Source organism: Apiospora kogelbergensis, assembly GCF_038363985.1.
Source record: "Apiospora kogelbergensis strain CBS 113332 chromosome Unknown utg000019l_segment0_segment0, whole genome shotgun sequence".
NCBI classification, from domain to species: Eukaryota; Fungi; Ascomycota; class Sordariomycetes; order Amphisphaeriales; family Apiosporaceae; genus Apiospora; species Apiospora kogelbergensis.
The window spans coordinates 232,376-246,030 of NW_027117436.1; the positions used below are offsets into that span (position 1 = coordinate 232,376).

At 47.4% G+C, this 13,655-nt stretch overlaps 4 protein-coding genes across 4 annotated transcripts; 2 read left to right on the top strand and 2 right to left on the bottom strand.

Moving 5' to 3' along the window:
* Positions 1 to 2,881: 2,881 nt before the first annotated feature.
* PG998_015087 (uncharacterized protein) lies at positions 2,882 to 4,633 on the top strand (the record flags this gene model as incomplete). Its single annotated transcript, XM_066881903.1, has 1 exon — positions 2,882 to 4,633. One exon carries the CDS (start codon positions 2,882 to 2,884, stop codon positions 4,631 to 4,633), a length of 1,752 nt encoding a protein of 583 aa, XP_066723101.1.
* Positions 4,634 to 5,850: 1,217 nt separating this feature from the next.
* PG998_015088 (uncharacterized protein) lies at positions 5,851 to 6,072 on the top strand (the record flags this gene model as incomplete). Its single annotated transcript, XM_066881904.1, has 1 exon — positions 5,851 to 6,072. One exon carries the CDS (start codon positions 5,851 to 5,853, stop codon positions 6,070 to 6,072), a length of 222 nt encoding a protein of 73 aa, XP_066723102.1.
* Positions 6,073 to 6,159: 87 nt separating this feature from the next.
* Positions 6,160 to 7,524, bottom strand: PG998_015089 (uncharacterized protein; the record flags this gene model as incomplete). Its single annotated transcript, XM_066881905.1, has 3 exons — positions 6,160 to 6,582; positions 6,676 to 7,152; positions 7,252 to 7,524. The coding sequence occupies 3 exons, from the start codon at positions 7,522 to 7,524 to the stop codon at positions 6,160 to 6,162; spliced, it is 1,173 nt and encodes a 390-aa protein (XP_066723103.1).
* Positions 7,525 to 9,922: 2,398 nt separating this feature from the next.
* On the bottom strand, positions 9,923 to 10,909 carry PG998_015090 (isochorismatase; the record flags this gene model as incomplete). The annotated part of the gene is made up of 5 exons (XM_066881906.1): positions 9,923 to 10,052; positions 10,141 to 10,321; positions 10,383 to 10,471; positions 10,540 to 10,615; positions 10,681 to 10,909. 5 exons carry the CDS (start codon positions 10,907 to 10,909, stop codon positions 9,923 to 9,925), a joined length of 705 nt encoding a protein of 234 aa, XP_066723104.1.
* Between the last annotated feature and the right edge of the window lie 2,746 nt (positions 10,910 to 13,655).

The window sequence follows — 13,655 nt, forward strand, 5'->3', positions numbered from 1 at the left end:
CATGGTCAAACATGCATATAGTCAGATGAGTTCGGCAACTACATCTGGCAGTGAGTTGGAGTATTCGTAGGTGGTCTGGAGACTTGGTTTTCCGGTGATTCACTACCGCCCATAGCGCATCTTGCGTTCTTCGATGCCAAGAAGCGACGATCCTTATCCACTTATCTAATGTATATACCATGTCGTCGCTGGTCGTAAATGAAGCTACTACCGATTGTGATCTTAGCTTTTATACTAAATGTACATCTGTTATGGGAACGTCACTTGCGAATTACCGGACAACTAGATGATCTGCGATCCCCTCGAAGTCGCAAGACGCGCATACGAACCCAAGTCTCCTTGCTGATCAGATATTTGGCACTAGCCATTGTAGTGAAATAGAGTCGACTATAAACCGCAGGCGCGTTACAAGATTTAATAACTTTGAGTTATCGACCAGACGCTACACTGCTGACAACTGATGAGCTCTAGTACTTATTTATCGTGCGCGCCTTTCTAACTCTACCAGGAGAGTTTCGATGCTCAACTTCGGTCTCAGGGATGCCTTTAAGATGCTACTTTAAGACAGTTTCATTTCGGTGCTATGCGCAGCTATTATTGCGTTCCTGATCTCTTGTTGTTACGATCCGGGTATAACCTTAATTGACGAAGCGGACGATTTACTTCGAGAGTCTATACCGACAACAAGACGTAAGATACTCCTTTCCAACTTGAGCGACGGCCGTTCCCCCTAAGACTCTTCTAGGGCGTATGAAACGACGGTACACAGCCCTTACGTGATAGAAAATGGCAAGTTATTCATTGAGACCCACAGGGGCTTGAAGTAGTTTAGGTCATGGGGTAACCTTCTAGCCCAAGGTTGGCGAACTTCAGCTAAATAGCTCGATAATCATGCCTATCTCTTCTCGAAAGGCTATTTTGAGAAATCAAAGCGATGGAATTCGGCAGGGTTACATTTAATACGTGTCTAATACTCAGCATTGGAGCGCCGAGAGCTATCCAATAAGATATTAATAAGATTACATCTAGGTTTTTGAAATACTCACAAAGTAGTATATACAAGGCAATACCTAGTTCACCCAATTTGCCAGCTCTAAAATTAGCCTGGGGTATATACTACTCAGGCTAAAGTGTGGTATAGCTGGATTAAAACGGTAGTGTGCGCATAGCCGCAGAGTACGGCAGAAGCAAGCCAGCTTATTCACAGGCATATTATCAGACTCCCGCCTCGCCTTAAGCTTTTGGTAAGGCACGTTGTCCGACACTATCTAGCACGCCCCTCGGCATTCCATATTGAACCCTATCTTCTTAAAAAGATAAACTATCCTAAGCTACGTGGTCGCAGCTGTAATGTTGCCGATTTAGGCTTATTTGGAATTGAACTATGTAGTACCATTCACCTCAGTTCATTAGTACGATGTGGCTGAATTCCGTGTTAATCACTTATAGATAACGCGCTGCATACTCACGTTAACGTTTTGCCACGACACATTTGTAACCCCATCCGTCTGCTCTATTGGCTTAGGTAGCGAATATCCAATATCCAAACCACACCGAAAGTGGCTGTAACCCTGCGCCATCACTCTCTCGAGCATGATCCTACGCACCACATCTAGAGCTTTCTTTTTCCTTAGCACACCCAAAATCTGTTGCAAGCTGTTTTAAGATTACCTTGATTAGCTGAGGAATGGATTACAATCCGGGTTGATAAGGCGATGAATGTCGATTAGGTGGCCTATAGCTTAACTGCATGACAGCTGCATGACATATCCTGCTGCTTTTACGTCCACTCTACTTAATATCTATTACACGGGACCTCCCTTGGCCAAAATATACATGGATATAATATGGGATATAAGTAGTGCTATATAGCAGTGGGTGGCCCGAGATGGTTTTAACGAGTTGGGCTGCTGTCATGTTAAAGCCGAGATATGGAGCTGTGTATAACACGAGTAATTATTAAGAGCCTAGCCATTCTCATATTTCAGTGCCACACAGTAACAAGACCTTCGATATGGGACCTCTTCTAGATCATTATGGTGGCATAGATGAGCTGCGGCAAAAACTCGATACATCGAGGGCTACTTTATTTGTAGACATGAAAGAATTCGAATACCGAACTAGACAACCCCCTTAGACAACATCTTGTCACCTTACTGGCTATAGAACTACTGTTCCAATCAATGGGCCGATAGGTTTTAGCCGTTGAGCCAAACATTGATGAGAGATAAGGACAGGGTTGCAGTAGTGATATTGTACCCGTCATGTGCCATCTTTTAGGTATGGTGACACAACAGTAGCTGCCCACTATTGGCAATTGCAGAGCGACACTTTGAATCGTTTTTCCACGAATGGAACGCTATAGTATGTTCAGATCACCACCTTACGTCTGCCGAGAGAGATAGCAGTGGTGCATTTAATCTAATATACAATCTCTGTGATTAGGCTTACGGCTATACTTATTAGGCTTACATTTGGTGTGGCTCGTCAGGATCGGCAATAAGATTATACCCCCCTCGCTGACAGGCCATTTTTGGTATAATCTCACCTAAATATTTTAAAAAGTAATTTATAGTATAAAATCGAATACAATAGCTAAAAATACCGTTTCTTTTAAATAAAATCGATTATAAAATAAATAGGATTCCTTTATAAAGGTGTAAAAATAATTAAATTTATTTAAAGAACTATTAGGGATCTCTCCTAAGAGGCTTTAAATAAGTGTGGCTATCATTGTGTTCAGGCAGAGATATAGAACTACAAATCACATTTATATCAGCCAACTGGAGTACAAATGAAGTATATAAGGTGCTCGACTTTACCTTCTGCAACTTAGCAAGAAGTCCCTTCTCTTTACTCTCTATGACCTCTTTAATCAATCATGGCATTTGATATGCCTCACGCCCAGAAGGTGTCATATGCCAGTGGAGATAGGGCGACTTCGAAAACTGGCAGCCTCCAAGCAACCCTTGATGATTCCTACTCGGGGAACTTGGCCAACCAAGCACCATTCATCCATCGTAGATGGGGCAACCAAAAGAACAAGCTTCACACTCCCACCGTCACGCCGCAGCTCAAACATAATATTGGCCAATACCCTCTCACATCCGGACTTGCCAGTTGGGTGTCTGATAGTTTTCGGAATTACAAACCTTCCGAAGACGCGGAAATCTTATCTCAACCGTTCTCAGATGAGCTACATGAGTTCTTTGAGAATGAGCGTGCTGTAAGCACAGGGCACCACGACCTTGATCTGCTCGAATTGGTCCACCAAGTTACTTTAGAAGTTGGAGCGGAGATTTTAATCGCCGCTTCTAAAGATAACATTTCCATCACACATACGCCAATCCACTCTCGCGGCAGTCTGGATGAACATCTTTCTCCCTGGGGCAAGCTGCTCACTGGACTGGAGTGTGACCCGCCGGCTATCTCTCAAATCCCCTTCTTCCTGCTTCTGTGTCAATCGTTCTCCTTAGAAGCTTACTCGGCTCAAGAGAACTATGTCTACGCTACCCTCATCGCAATCGATTGGATGAAGGGCAAGAATGACGAAAGCGATAGGTTCAAGGCGTTTGAAGAGCGTGCTTACAAAGCCGTCCCAATGCTTGCCGACCGACTGTCTGGAGAGGATAGATCCTTCTGGAGGGTTGCGATTGCCTACATTGCCGCCATGAGCAAGACAGAGGATATCAGGGAACTTTCCACTCCACGTCAATCATATATTGATACAAACATGGACCCATACCTTCTCATGGCCATGCGCGCTATCGATGGAATAGGGTTCGTGTACATGTCTAGTGATGGCGCTACCTTTCTTGACACCCCAGGAATGGATTCCCTCATCGGCTCGGCACTTCCCAACGACATCATAGACCTCCACACGGATATCACGAGTGGGGAGACGCGGAATCTTCTGCGCCTCTTATACCCGAAGACCTCGACCATTGATCAAAGCCTGAGCGCAATGACTACTGTTTTCTCCGGCATGTTATGCGAGATATTCCGTGGCCATCAACGCGCTCGCATTCATGGCCGCACGGATGGTCGCATAGCTGCAGGCTCGCTTCCATACAGCCTTTGCCGAGCTCGCCGCCGCCAAATGTTTGAGACTATGGAAGTCTACGTCGCCAAATACCCCCAATTCTGGGACTGGGTTCGGCGCATTCACACCAATGCCAGGACTCAGGTCACTGAAGCTGGTATAGACGAGCTTCTTGTCAGTGCTCTCTATCGGAGTATCAATCAAACACCGCTCCCTGAATCTCCACGAAGTACCTTCTTTGACCCTTCTTTTGACATGATTGAGGGCAACGGAGCCCAGTTGTGGGTGACAACCCCCATGGGTGGCCAGGAGGACCTGGGCAAGGTTGTTTATGAGATACATGACCTTTGGCACAATCAGTTGCTTGCTCCAGGTAAGAAGCCTGGCTGGGGGCGCGCGTTTGACGAGAAGTCCGATGCCCTTTTTGGGCAGGCAGGCGAGATCCTGCTGGGTATAGGAAACAGTAGCGACGAGGTACTCGGGTTCACTATCGCTTTCGGGCACCTATCTATGGCTTTGCCATACGTTGCTTATCATGCTATAGATGCTATTATCCTGACATATGGATTGGCGTCTTCGAACAATCTGTAAGGGCCCAGATTGAGTTCTACATTCCAATTTCTTATATTCCTATCATTTCTATCATTTCTGTTATTCTTATGAACAAGAAAGTATCTCTGGGGGAGAGAAGGGCCTTCCTTAACTATTTTTCATATTAGCTCCTATCTATGCAGATGCATTTATGTAACGAACGCTATCAGGGTTCCAATGAGAACTGTGGTTAACGTGCTAGGGTTTTATGCTAGCAGTAAGAGAGAGTATCTGAAGGAGCGATAGAAGTTCGCCTTCTATCCATACAATGTGCAATAGCCGTAGGAAATAGACGAACAAGGTAACTGAGGTGTATAAACTTGAAGGTATTCACAATAGAGTCGTTAAGACAATTTGCCTCACTAATGGGTTAGATTTATGCTTAGATTGATCACTAAAGTAGAGAGTGTAACGTAGATGTCACCCATCTCGCGCACTTCCAGCTAAAACGCGCCGCTCTAACTTTAAGACAATACACATCGACGAATAAAAATGGGAGACCCTTCTAAAGAAAGTCAGATCATTCTTGCTATCCAATCTCTTCAAAAAAAATCCTCGTCTTAGTCGCTGAGCTGCCGGAAATATCTTCAACATCAACAGGTCCTAGCTTATCAGGAATACAGTGGTCGCACAGCGTGCGCTCGTCTGGCTACCCTGATATCCATGGTAACAGTAGTTCTCATCGAGGAACTCCTTTTGCCGACTTTATCCCATGTCTTGACGGGCATAGCAGGCAACAGTTCAATCATTACCACAACGTCCCTGCAGAGACAAACAGCTATCATGGTCAGTCAGCACAGGATCAACAACAGCATCAGCACCCTGGAGTGTATATGTATTATCGCGCCACAAGCATGCCATCACATGCATGCAACATCACTGGGCATAATAATCCGCTTGTAGCTACACTGTACGCGACCTCGATGTCAGCAGACCAAGTGCCACGACAACAAGTTTAGTATCCTTCGAAACAGCCGACGACGCAATGCGCTCAGCAGCCGCAGCCTCTGGCAGCCGTTCAAGCTGTCTCGTCTCAGGCTCCCGCAGCAAGGCAACAGGGGCGCTGTTATGATGATGTAGCTCGCAACAAGGGGCTGTTGGAAGATATATTCGAGACGGACATCGCCTAATTCGTGTCCTTGAAAAGTCACTTGTATGCCATCTTTGCTCTGCTCTCGGTCGTCGGAAGTCCGCCAGTCCGCTCTAAAGAGGGCGCGATGCTGGCTATGCTGGTCAAGGCTGAAAAGGAGCCAGTGACGGCAATATTTGAGGAGTTGTACGAGACGGAGCTTGATGGGATGAAATACGAGTTTACTGAGAAGCAAGACGACCCGATGCCAAGATCGTTCCCGCAGATTGGCTCCATCGGTCGACTAATCGATGCCCATCTCTGTGCGCATCAATTCGGATCATCTCAGCAGCTGAAACAAACGATGTAACATCTGACCATATCCTCATTCGAGGATGAACTTCAAATATTGCTTATCATTATACTAACACACGCGCACTGCTACAACGCGCCAGAGTTAGTGAAAGATGTGCCAACCTTCAGCATCCTCGCGGCCTGTGGGTAACGAGGCATGGCGATCACCGTCCAGCTGCCCGTCTCCGTACTCGATCGTCGTGCCAGTTCCGCTCGTGCCTAGGCCATCGAACAGCGTGCCGATCAGCATCGCGACCATCCGCTCGCCGAACTTGTTGGACGCGGGGCATAGGTGAGGGGCTAGGCCGAAGGGCATATAGGCATCCTTCTGGTGCTGTGTCAACCCTTGGCTCATACGTGGGAGGAAAAAGTCGTGGGCGTTGTGGCCCCAGATGAATCTATCGCGGTGGAGAGATTCTATGTCTGCGGCAACGATGATTGGCGTTGGAGTGGACGTTGCGGTGTGGAGTTCAGAGGGGGTGGCTCGGTATATCCGTTTTGTCGGTGGGTAGAGCCTGAGAGCCTCCTGTGGAAAAGTCGTTAGTCTATGCAAAATACTGCCCCTGACGTGAGTCACATCAGTGGCACAAGCGTCAGAACGAAAGAAGCTGGTGCTTACCTTAGATATCATCAATATGGTAGATTCCTCTTCAGTTCCTGTACCCAAGTGGGTCGTCAACCCGGCAAGGATTTCCCGCGCCAGCGATTCCGTCTTGACCCTGGGACCATCTGAACTAATACCCCTAAAGGCGAGATGGACATAGGTCAAGAGGACGACCCTCCACAGTGTTTCATAAGCCGGTAGAATGATTTCAAGCGGGTTGGCCTGCTCCTCAAAACTTGTATAGTTATGTACTTGTTCTGTAGTAGGGAGCATCTGTCGGATTCTGGCCACAAGACGGTCCTGTTCACGCTTGGACACTGGATCTAATGCACTCTTGGACTGCACCCAGAGACGGTTGATATCCTCGGTGACGTCGCGAGCAGCTTGGAGATCAATCTTTTGCGCTCCTGGGAACAAGAAGTGCAGAATGACGACGAAACACAAGATCCGTACGGTCGATGTCAGATGCAGTTGTTGGTGTTGGTCCCAGGGCTTGTGCCCCAAGTCAGAAAGATGGCGCCATAAAGTATCTTGCCCAAGCGATGAGAGTTGTCGCCATTCTTTGTTGTCGGCGTTTACTCGATTGATTACGTGGGTGGCATAACGGATAAAGTTCTTGTACACCTGGGGGTCGGAGGTAGTGAAGGCGTTGTTAATTCCAAATGTGGCGGTGAGTCGCCGGTTGGGCAGAGCTCTAAGTAGTAACCTTTCACCGAGAGTACAGATATTGAATCGCCTGAAGTTGATCGTATCTCTAGCAGCGTTGACCCTATAAATCGTATGATGGTAGACCAGTGTAGAGAATATAGCGGCTCGATAGCGCACAAGGAAGGAAAGAATAGCAACGAGGATAATAATCCACATTTGGACTTTGGTGCGTGTTTTGGCGGGGGGGTGTTCGGTGTACTATGTACGCCCTAAGTCTCTTGAAATTCTTTTCTAGCACAGGGCAGTGAGAAATATATTTCCCTATATGTATGTTTTGTTTCTGCGTCGAGAGGAGTTTGTTCAGGGTATATGATCTGACCATAAGTTGGGAAGTAGAGATTGAACCAACTACCTCTTTTTATGAACAAACAAGGAAATGAGCATATGGAAGTGGTTGGGAACAAATAGAATGGGATACCAACAGCAGAAAAACAAAGCGAGAGTGGTGCCATGGAGATCCCGCGACCATTCGCGGCAGATATGTGCTGTAGGAATTTTGTTGGTGTCCTCCCGTTTAAATTCAGGCCGACCTGCATCATCTCGGAACCTCAAATGCACTGGAATATCCTGTATTTTTCTTCTTCCGTCTGTTTGTTCAACACCAGACGCAAGCCACATCATCAGAAGCTGCAAGGCTAAGGTGGGAGGCCCACCGTCGAAAGCAACATCTGATCTTAAGGAAAATAAGCTACGAGATACCACTCTGAGGGCCAGATCCGATCCATTGAATAGCAAAACAATGTATGGCTGGCAGGCCCTGTTGAAAAGACGGAACTTTTATCATGTCCTCTGCGCTTGTGAAGCCCTTTTCTAACGGCCTCCTCCAAATTAGTTACTTGATTAGCATGTGAGATGTCCTCGGTGTCTGCTTACCACGCCATAGCTACCGCCGTATTATTTCTCATACGACATACAGTCTCTGCTTCTTTCTGAGCACGAAGTCCAACGGTCTGCAGAGTTGGAGGATTGGCGTGGGTTACTGTATGCTGGCACGGCTGGCACGAATTCTGATCCGCGTCTGGACTTTGTCAACGACTCGCACTCCACTGCTCCCGATGTTGATGTGTAGGCCTAGTAGCTGCCGAAACGCATCTGGTTGATCTCCCAGGTACTCAGAGAGTTTCGCCTCGCACAGGTAGGAAGTGCGCTCAGAGCTACCCTCCCTTTCCAAATTCGTCTACCAGGCCTTTTAACAGGGGACACGAAATAGCTGCAGTGGATACTGTGCCAACTTGCATGCATCCCCCTTATTCTCGCAAAAAAGTGAAAGACATTATCTCACTTTCTACGTAAGTCAATTGATCCCACCATGCATGTCAGATGAGGAGGCGGAACAGCAAGCACATTCATGGCTGAGTTGGAGTGTCCCTTGCTCCCTTCAGGGGTGAAGTTGCCTATCGCCAAGTGCATTCTACTCCCATCAGAACAACCAACGAAAGGACTGATCAACTCATGTATGTCTGATGCTCGAGATGCGACTTTTGCCTGGCGTACTACGCTGCGGGCCAGCCCGTCTCAAACCCCGCCTCAAGGCCGCATTTTGTAATATTGCACCCTGCGAGAGGCCGGACACCCCACGGGCCCTGCCGTCTGTTGACCCGCTCTCAAGCGTGTACACCGTCCGACCGAACACCAATTTCAGTGTACTTCGACTACACACTCTAGCCTGCACGTTCTATACCAATGTGGGAGTGTCCAGCCTGTTACAAGTAACTTCATGGCGATCACTCCGGTGTTTAAGGCCACTTTTCAAAGCCAATGTATGCTGCACTAGGTTCTCAGCCAGCTTGATTATCAGGCTATACCAAACGAATTAAATGTGATGGATACATCAAGTAGGCGACAGCCTCAACGGCAGGGAAGTTGGTTGGTGGCTGTAGCATCCAATTTTGAAACCACCTTATGCACTTACCCCCAATTGCTTGCTGCGAGCTTTCGAAATTGTCACTGTATCAGTAGGCCCGAAGCCAAGTACATGCTCCTAGCTGTAGTAGATCTTCCGTCGAGTCTGATGTTTCGACGTCTTTACAGAACCAATCAACTTCTGAAAGATTGCCACGATACGCCCGACGGACCAGCGGCCAAAGCATAGCACGTTCTTAGTCCACGCCGAGCCCAATGACTCAGAGTAGCTGCACGAAATCCGCTTGACGCCGGCGAAGTCTGCCCCACCGTTTTTGGCTCGCACACTTGTTTGTATTAACTGTTGACCCTACCTTCAACCCACACCATCCACCCTGACGCATCTCGCACATCACAATTATTTCTTCATCGTCTCATCTACATTTTGTCTAATTCTTCTTGGCTGGCTCAATTGATATGATTGATTACTGTTCTACTCTCTCTTCTGGGCCCGTCATGATGGTCGAGATCGAGGCGCAGAACGCGCGACTGCGGCAGCTTGGGTCGATATTCAATTGATAAACTATAAGGCTTAACAGAAACCCTCCGGCCGCCGTTATTAGGTATTTGCCGATGTATTCGCCGATAGTTAGCCTGAAAGAAAGGTTGTAGGGATGCCTAGGATTTTCAAACAGACGATAGGACTTGTTGCTTAGTGGAGCAAATCCTCGCCGGCAAGGATGGTGCCGTTCTTGATAGCACCGGTATGGGCACGGGCAACCATAGAATAGGCAGGATAATACTTGTCGAGATAAGGGAAGATCTCTTTTGCGCCGGGGTAGCTGAAGGGAGAAGAACAAAAAGATAATGTCAGCCAATGATTGGTTTCGATAGAATGGAAAGGTCCAGGCCAGGGGGTGGGAAACTTACTCTCGCCAGTCGCGCATGAGCTCGCTCAAAACGGCAAAGGTAGACAGGATCTGAACACCCGCCGCTTGCATACGAGCGTTGCTAATATCGCGGATAAAGCTGGTCGTCGTACCTGAGGCCTCTGCGTTTAGGAAGACGCTATAGCCAGCCTCGCGCATAGACAATGCGCAGAAGGAAGTGCCTGTTTAGATTCTATCAGCCCTACTCCAAAAAAGAAGGCAACAATAGTATGAGGTACTCACAGACATCGGTAGTAATACCAGCCATAACGATCTGCTTCTTGCCAGTGGCTTCAATAGCCTTGCGGAAGTCCTCGTTGTCCCAGGCGTTACTTAGAGCATCGAGTTAGTAACCAGCATCGTGTATTAAAATCAGTCAGCCAGGGCAGGGAATACTCACACTTGACCAGGGCGTTGGATAAAAGGAGCACTAGGGAACATATCCAGGAAGTCTTGAGGGAGGGGGCCGTTCGGGCCTATTGTGGGGAGTCAGCCACTGCCTTCGCGCGAATTTCCAAAATATACTCATGAATCTACTTACCCATTTGGGTAGAGCTAGTAATGACAACGGGAGTACCAAAAACCTTGGCCATCTCAGCGTGGGCGTATATAGCATTCCGGTAGACAATAGGGTCGAAGTCGCGGGCGATACTGAAGAGACCGACTTGTAAATCCAAGATGACGAATACAGTATCGTTCTTATTCAGACGCTCATATTTGAAAGCACATACGGAGCTGACGAATAGAAGAAGGTTAAAGAAGAACTTCATCTTGGAGACGGTGGTTTATAATTGAAGTAAAATGAGGACGTTTCAATCTGGATCCAGCTGTGAGAAAGTGAGAAAGTGGGAAAGTATTATCCTTAAGCTAGTAAGGGTTCTTCTCCTGTCCTTTGACGGCCCTATTAAGCCTTATAAAACCCGGGGCTGTAATGCATCACGTCACAGCGTGTCAAAAACTCTAAACCACATCACGCTTACTTTATATATATGGTTAATTTAATATATATTTCGTCACGTTACATTAACGTTGAGCACCCTAAATCTTCCAATGCCTTTCGTTGTATACAATAGCGATGGAAGCCTCTTATTTTCGCAGATACTTCCACCAGAGCCCCGCGCCTATGGCCGGCACTATGAGAGCTGCCAAGAGCCGGGCCCGGACGAGACCACTAGGTGGAGATTTCAGGGAAATAGAGTTGATTAAATAATCCTGGTGAACTTTCCCTGGCTATAGCCAATAATATTTAGTTGATATGTAGGGATATGACAAAAATATGACCGGGCATGTGAACTGTAAGGGGTCGGCTAGTCCGCCAGTTTCCTGGAATGCAATCCATCAAGACTCTGGTGGCATTTCCGTCGCCAAATGGAGGAGAATCGAATAATATATGTGGTCAACTCGACCTACTCCAGTGGATTAAGTTGTCTTAGCCTTATTTATCGTCTGCGGAGTTGCTCGACTGACACGCTTCAACGTGGCGGCCGAGCTTGTTCCAAGAGATTCAAAGGGTAAGCCACTCTACCAGGAAGGATTTGCTACTGTATATATTGCCTTGGTCGTTCCCACGCTCGAGGCTATAGCTATATGGATAGATTGGATCACACAAGATTGGTTCTCTTGCATTGCTCTAAAGGGACATTGGTGCGAACTTCATTTGGCAATGGTCCCTGTTTTTGCAATGAGTACTATGATGATCAGCAAGAGATTGAGATTTAAAGTAGACTTGGGAAAGGTTATCCCGTCTGCTACTGTCGCCTTATTCGCTGGCTGTTGGTACTTGGGTCCTCTGCAGGGCGCATATAGGCGCGCATATCGCATCGTTAGTTAGGTCAAATTAGAAAATGAAATGCGGTTGGCGTCTCATATCGAGGGTTGGCAATTATGGCTCCCTCTTTCATACATCGGCTTACGTGGCCCCGTTCAATACCGCAGGCGTTATGGGGGTACTAAGTGGCAAGCCAAGTGAAGACTATCACCTCAGGAACATGACTGCCGACCGTCATCCCGACTTCTTTCTTGAACGACAACGCCGAGTTGAGATATGGCGGGCAATGCCTTCAATCCCTAAGGCGAGGGTGTGGGTGTGGACTAACACCTGGTATCCCTTCGGTCCTTTTGTCGATGCCTTGATCCGATTAACAGCAGCAGACGGATTCAAATTGGCCTTTGCCAATATGATTGGACCGGATAACCTGAGGCTGCATAATTCCCTATACAACCCAATATATTCTTTCTCCCGGATCCTAGTCACCAACAAGGCCATGCATGTCACTGCTCATTTTCTTCCCGATGGAAAGCCGGCGACTTGGGAGGGGTTTAGTGGCTGGTCCCAAAGTACACTCGGCCATGGGGAAGGTTAGTAGTACACAGATCCTCTTCCGTGGCGACTCCTACTAACTTGACACCTTCACTAGGACTACGCAGCGGAGATACCGGTCCCACCGAAGTAATACTGTGGTCCTGTACAGGTCTGCAAGACCCGGAAAAGAGAGGATATTATCTCCAATACACGTAGACGGTGTCAGTTGATCTCAACTCGACAAGCCTGCGGCAGTCATTCATCCATAAACACAATGTGAATGAAGCGAGCCTGAATCAATGTAGCATCGAGACGCTGATTTCACTTCTTGCACCAACTCTACTCCACAAGTAAGACTCGGAGCAGATACACGAAGATAGAAATGAACTCAGCCATCCATTAGTTTGTTGGTATCTCCTAAATTTGGCGGTTGGTGTGACTGAATGCATTGTCCAAGTAAAGAAATGCCATTAAGGACCAATAGGACGCTAACCCGGTCTTTCGGCAATAAGAAGGAAGACAGAAACAGCCTCGTGCTTCATAACTACTGCAGCCAAGGCTGTTAACTGACTCGTGACCACCTTCTAAATTAGGATAGCGAACCGGTAATAGTAGCAATGCGGCCCGGACCCGACGGGATGGACGCATTACCTATTAGATAGTTGTCGGTTATAAGGTTTATGAAGTCATATCTAGAGAGGCCGGGTAAGCGTCCTATTGGTCCTTCACGCCCAGCTCCTCTTGGCTGCGGACTACAGGCCATAATGTGAAACTGCTGTCTACCCGTCTCGTGTATTTGGAATGCAACACTTCCAATAATTGCTATATAGTTTATATTAGATCACCGGTAAAGAAGTCGGCAAGACTCGTTGTTCTACCAAGCCATTATATTTATTACATTGTACCCGTGGATAGTCATGGCTTTAGTGGACGGCTTTGAGCAAAAGTTTCGGTCTGAAACATTCCTTGTCAATTTGCATGGCACTCCAGGTAGACTTATCCCACGAAATTGTTCTGATTGTGCCTTAAAACTGACCACTCTCTCCGAAGGATCTGTGAGTAAGGTGCTCTGCCGTTGGAGTCTGTCAGAGTTAAAGATGGACAGAGATGCATCGCAGTATTTTCGCTCTATGGATATGCTGATAAGCATCAGCCCTGCTCGTCAAAACAGCGCAACTGTGGGGGAGCGCCCCAGATGGTTGCCTTGCCGTTGG